Source organism: Dama dama, chromosome 24 (genome assembly GCF_033118175.1).
Source record: "Dama dama isolate Ldn47 chromosome 24, ASM3311817v1, whole genome shotgun sequence".
NCBI lineage: Eukaryota > Metazoa > Chordata > Mammalia > Artiodactyla > Cervidae > Dama > Dama dama.
In genome coordinates this window covers 34865559-34871392 of record NC_083704.1, presented here as the reverse complement: position 1 = coordinate 34871392, position 5834 = coordinate 34865559, and the positions used below count along the sequence as shown (strand labels likewise).

The window sequence follows — 5834 nt, the reverse complement described above, 5'->3', positions numbered from 1 at the left end:
TTTAGTTTTGCTTTTATTTCCAATATTCTGGGAGGTGGGTCATAGAGAATCTTGCTGTGATTTATGTCGGAGAGTGTTTTGCCTATGTTCTCCTCTAGGAGTTTTATAGTTTCTGGCCTTACATTTAGATCTTTAATCCATTTTGAGTTTATTTTTGTGTATGAGAAATTAAAGAAACAATACCATTCACCATTGCAACAAAAAGAATAAAATACTTAGGAGTATATCTACCTAAAGAAACAAAGGACCTATACATAGAAAACTATAAAACACTGATGAAAGAAATCAAAGAGGACACAAACAGATGGAGAAACATACCATGTTCATGGGTTGGAAGAATCAATATTGTCAAAATGGCTATTCTACCCAAAGCAATCTATAGATTCAATGCAATCCCTATTAAGCTACCAACGGTATTTTTCACAGAACTAGAACAAATAATTTCACAATTTGTATGGAAATACAAAAAACCTCGAGTAGCCAAAGTAATCTTGAGAAAGAAGAATGGAACTGGAGGAATCAACCTGCCTGACTTCAGACTCTACTACAAAGCCACAGTCATCAAGACAGTATGGTACTGGCACAAAGACAGAAATATAGATCAATGGAACAGAATAGAAAGCCCAGAGATAAATCCACAAACCTATGGACACCTTATCTTTGACAAAGAAGGCAAGGATATACAATGGAAAAAAGACAACCTCTTTAACAAGTGGTGCTGGGAAAACTGGTCAACCACTTGTAAAAGAATGAAACTAGAACACTTTCTAACACCATACACAAAAAGATATGCATCTTCTAATAGAACCTGTGCTAGACGCAAATTATCTTTTACTGTCCAATAATGGACAAGTCATTGTACTTTTAAAAATCAAACATAAATTACAGACAGAATTTATCAATCTGCCTTTACTTTCCAAAACTGTTATGAAAACACCCTCTCACCATCAATCAACACCTTTCTTTATCTTTTTCCCTTGTGGTGGTGGTTGAAATGCAAGTATACAGATAAACCAGGCAGTTAAGAGCAATGAGAAAAGTGGACCAGTCTAAAGACGATCAAGGACAACAAGCACTGCATTGGAAAAAAAACAGAGAAGGGTGGGGACTACGTGACATGTTGGACAGAGCATGACCACTTCAAGGGAGCAGCTGCCCAGCTCCTTCCCATCATGGGATGGAGGGTTTCAACACCAGGGCTTCTACTTTATCAGCAGAGTCAGAAACTTCCAGCTTCTTGCATGCAGTATCCTGGGTTTTAAGTACTGCCACAATTTTTTAAAAAGCCGAACAGAGAACAGGGAAGAGGAGGAGAGGGAGGAGGAGGAGGGAGGTGGCGGCGCCGTGGCGGAGGAGCAGGAGCAGGAGGGGGATGGCGAGGAGAAGGCTCCTGGGTGGCATGGCGCTCCTGCTCCTCCAGGCGCTGCCCAGCCCCCTGTCAGTCAGGGCTGAACCCCCGCAGAAATCAGTGATGAAAAAAAAATTAAGAGACCACTTGGTATAGGATGTACTTCAGGATAAGGAAACCTGCGTGGGTACCAACAATCAAAGCTACATCTGTGACACAGGACACTGCTGTGGACAGTCTCAGTGCTGCAACTACTACTATGAACTCTGGTGGTTCTGGCTCGTGTGGACCATCATTATCATCCTGAGCTGCTGCTGCGTCTGCCACCACCGCCGAGCCAAGCACCGCCTTCAGGCCCAGCAGCGGCAGCATGAAATCAACCTGATCGCCTACCGGGAAGCCCACAATTACTCAGCGCTGCCATTTTATTTCAGGTTTTTGCCAAACTATTTACTACCTCCTTATGAGGAAGTGGTGAACCGACCTCCAACTCCTCCCCCACCATACAGTGCCTTCCAGCTCCAGCAGCAGCAGCAGCAGCAGCAGCTACCTGCACCGTGTGGCTCTGCAGGCAGCAGCCCCCCAGGCACCGACCCCACCAGGGGCTCCCAGGGGGCGCAGAGCAGCCCCTTGTCCGGGCCCAGCAGAAGTAGCACGCGACCCCCAAGCATCACTGACCCTGAGCTCTCCGACGTGCCAGCAGACCCAGCAGCCACCAAAACCCCTGGCATGGAGCCCAGCGGCTCTGTGGCTGGCCTGGGGGAGGTGGACCCCACGGCCTTCCTGGACAAGGATTCCGAATGTAAGGAGGAGCTTCCGAAAGAGTACAGCTCCGAGCAGGGCAGCGCCCTCCCTGACAACAAAGACAAGACACCTGGCAGACACCGCCGCTTCACGGGTGACTCAGGCATCGAGGTGTGTGTGTGCAACCGGGGCCACCATGACGACGACCTCAAAGAGTTCAACGCGCTCATTGACGATGCTCTGGACGGGCCCCTGGACTTCTGCGACAGCTGCAACGTGCGGCCACCTGGCGACGAGGAGGAAGGTCTCTGCCAGCCCTCCGAGGAGCAGGCCCGGGAGCCCGGGCATCCACACCTGCCAAGGCCACCTGCCTGCCTGCTGCTGAACACCATCAATGAGCAGGACTCCCCAAACTCCCAGAGCAGCAGCTCTCCCAGCTAGAGCAGGTCCTGCCTGCACCTGAGAACTTGGCCATGCAACCAGGGTAGGGGAGAACCATGCGAGAAGCATTAAGTAACTGTGTTCCTTCCCCCCCACCCCGTGCTCCTGCATTTTCCTGCATCTCCAGGTACAGTTTGGGGTGTGGGTGGCTTGCCCCCCCCGACAGAAGCACAGTGCCGTGGAGGGCTGAGAAGTTATCCTGTGACTCATTCCTCATACCCCACCCCATTCCCCTTTACCTCTTTTAAAGTCACATCTCACTACCTGCTTGGGTCAGAGAGATGTGTGTTCAGAAGCCCCCAAGGAGGGGATGAGACCGTGCCCTGAGGTGACTCTTGGTGATGGAATGGATGTGCTTTCCGGTGTTGGTTTATGAGAACCTCGCTGCATCTCTGTCCAGAAGAGGTGGCTGGTCTCAGCCCTGGATGAAGAAGGAAGCTCACAGAGGCCCAGGGATTGTTGCCCCTTGCTACCAGCATCTGTGGTGCCAGAACTGTGTTCTGCTCTGGTGGGGAGGAGAGTTGACTGGCAGTGTGGTGGGTTGGTAAGGGACTTGTGCTCTCAAATTCCAGGTGACGAGCTCGCAGTGGTGCCAGGGTGTACTGGAGGGGCCCCTCCCTTCCCAGCAGGGTCTGGCTGGCCTCAGGCTGGAAAATTATACACCTGCCTTTGGTTTTGTTTTGTTTTTTTAAAGAAAAAACAACAACAAAAGCAAGCTGAAAACAACAACTTGACCAGTGGGCAGGCAAGAATTCTGTTTTGGAAAAGGGAAGTTTGTGTCTTTTTCTCAACTTGGCCTTCAAAGAGCCTGGCTATAGTTGAGCCAGGAGATACATAATGTGCAGGCTTGGGTGGAGGCTGTCTCTGGAACTCCTGTGGGTGAGCAGGAGGCCCTGCAGTGTGGCAGCGGATGGAGGTGCAACTTCCCATTGTCTCTGCCCTTTGATCTGCGCCAACGGGTGACCAGTGCCCTCCTCCCGTCCCAGACACACATCTGCCGGCCTTCACGTCTCACTGTTCTCTACGAACAAATGAGGCTGTGGGTCCTGAGAAAGGGCAGGCCCACAGTCTGGCTCTCACACAGTATTTTCTCTTGATTCTGAATAAGTTGTTTTGTTTATTTGTTTTTTCAAACTGACCACTTGGAAAAAAAATGCCTTGGTTATCTGTGGTTTTCATGCCCTTTGCCTGCTCTGCACCGCCCCTTGAGTGGGGTATCTAATTTTTGTAGCCTATGTAAAGAGTCTCAGTGGCCCAGATAGGAGGGTGGAGGCAGCCCTCCTGAAGGACCACAGGATCCTTAATTCCTGTAGTTTTGCTTCAGAAACCAGGTGAGCTTTGATAGGAATAATCTGAATGGAGAAAGCAAACTGCCGAAACTAACATTCCCTGCCCAGCCCTGTTCACATGAATAGCTTGGTTCTTCCCCCACTCTTGAATGATGATATTCAGAGTAGGCGTTGACGTTTTGGTTAAGAAAGGAAGGTATATATCTGTATATATATATATGAATACACACGTATCCATGTGTATGTGTATATATATGTATATAAACACATACACACAAAATAGACAAATCTGAGGCTGTGAGGTGAACAAGTGTCTGCATTTGGAGTCCACAAAACCAAAATCCATGTTGAACAAGTGCAGTCTGTATACGATGACTTTTCCAGTAACCTGTGTGTGTCTGTCCATTGTGTGTGAGCCCCCAGCCCTGTTTTCCTGTGAATATACTTTGAACGGCAGCCACTCTGCTCACATTACCATGCGTTCGGAGCAGGTGCAGCCCTCTCAAGGTAATTTATTTTACGCATTTACTGTTTACTGAGCAAATGTCTGACTGTGCACTCGGGTGTACTCAGCAGTGCTGTTGACGGCAGTCCCCACTTTTGCCAGAGATACTGTGTTCCGAGTAGAGGTTTTACTCTACCCCTCACTGCAATTTGCACATTGCTCCATGGACACACGGAGGCCTGTGTCCTGTTCCCCGTAAGCGGAAAGTGCTCTGAACCTGTCCGCTTTCCCCGGCTGCTCCTAGCCCTCGGCATCAGCCCCCAGGGGGGTCCAAACCCCTTCAGGACAGAGGGCCAAGGTGGAACCTCAGACTGAAGCTTGACTGGATCTTCAGGGTCAAGCTCAGACTGCCTTTGGCCCAGGCATCGGCCCTACCCAGAATTGCCAGGAGGCTTTGACGGCCACCACAGTGCCATAGGGCTTACCTCCCTCTGCTGAGGTCCGGCACATGGCCGACGTGTGGCCAGAGCAGGCAGGAGTGTGCCTGCAGCCCCCCTCAGATGCCTTTCCTGACGCCTTTTTTTTTTTCATCCCAAACAACTCACTGAAGTGTCTCAAAGGCTATCAAGTTTTACCAAAATGAACCCTGTTTGAGTTAACTGGTCAAAGGGGTGGATTCGGGCCCTCTGAAGATTCCTTCTCCAGTCAGAGTGGGGAACTGGTGTGCAGGTTTACTGCTGGGTTCACTGCAGTGTCTGACCCTAAAGGCACGAGAAGAAGAAAATGAAAATGCGGCGGGTGGAGCTGGACTCAAGTCCTGTGTCACCGCCTGGCCCCTGCTGCCTGAGGCTGCCCTGCACATGGACGCACGGGAGTAGGGAGCTGAAGGACCCTTGAGGGGCCAGGGAGATGGAGGGAGCCTGGTATTCCAGGCAAGTGAGAAGAAAGGGATGGGTCAAGGGTTTGGTGCTACAGTCGGAAGTTTTGCAACTGCTAACACATTCCTGTGTGAGGCACATCACCCTTTGTCAGTTATTGTGAATATGTGTATTTTAAGCAATAAGATTCAGCTGGTCAGACTTTTGTGGGCAGTCTCGGTGACGCATTTCCTGTGCTGTGATTGTTCTGAAGACAGAGTGGCTCTAACCACTGTGAGAAGCCCAAATAAAATCCATCCCCAAAACCTGAAAAAAAATAAATAAATAAATAAAAAGCCGAACATGAGGCAAGCTGATTACAGACATCTCTGGCAAAGTCTGGCTTATTGGTGACAACTTTCCTATCTCTGCTTTAAGACTTTCTTTGATAGGACACATGTATATGTATCACCAAGTCTTTTCGCTGGAACTATCACAACATTTTTAATTGGTTATGTTGTTGTTTAGTTGCTCAGTCATTTCTGACTCTTTGTGACCCCATGGACTGCAACACACCAGGCTTCCCATCCTCCACTATCTCCTAGCATTTGATCGAATTCATGTCCACTGAGTCGGTGATGCCATCCAACCATACGGTCCTCTGTTGTCCCCTTCTCATCCTGCCTTCAGTCTTTCTCAGCATCAGGGTC

At 49.4% G+C, this 5834-nt stretch overlaps 1 protein-coding gene across 1 annotated transcript; it reads left to right on the top strand.

Annotated features, from left to right (window-relative positions):
• The first annotated feature begins 1300 nt into the window (after nucleotides 1-1300).
• LOC133045761 (WW domain binding protein 1-like) lies at nucleotides 1301-5508 on the top strand. The gene is made up of 2 exons (XM_061128074.1): nucleotides 1301-1468; nucleotides 1517-5508. Exons 1-2 carry the CDS (start codon nucleotides 1373-1375, stop codon nucleotides 2531-2533), a joined length of 1113 nt encoding a protein of 370 aa, XP_060984057.1. The 5' UTR covers nucleotides 1301-1372; the 3' UTR covers nucleotides 2534-5508.
• The last annotated feature ends 326 nt before the right edge of the window (nucleotides 5509-5834 follow it).

Excerpts from the sequence above, each read along its gene's own strand:
- LOC133045761 (XM_061128074.1), top strand. The coding sequence starts at position 1,373 with ATGGCGAGGAGAAGGCTCCTGGGTGGCATGGCGCTCCTGCTCCTCCAG. Across the intron at positions 1,469-1,516 it reads CTGAACCCCCGCAGAAATCA|GATAAGGAAACCTGCGTGGG; the intron begins GTGATGAAAAAA and ends GATGTACTTCAG.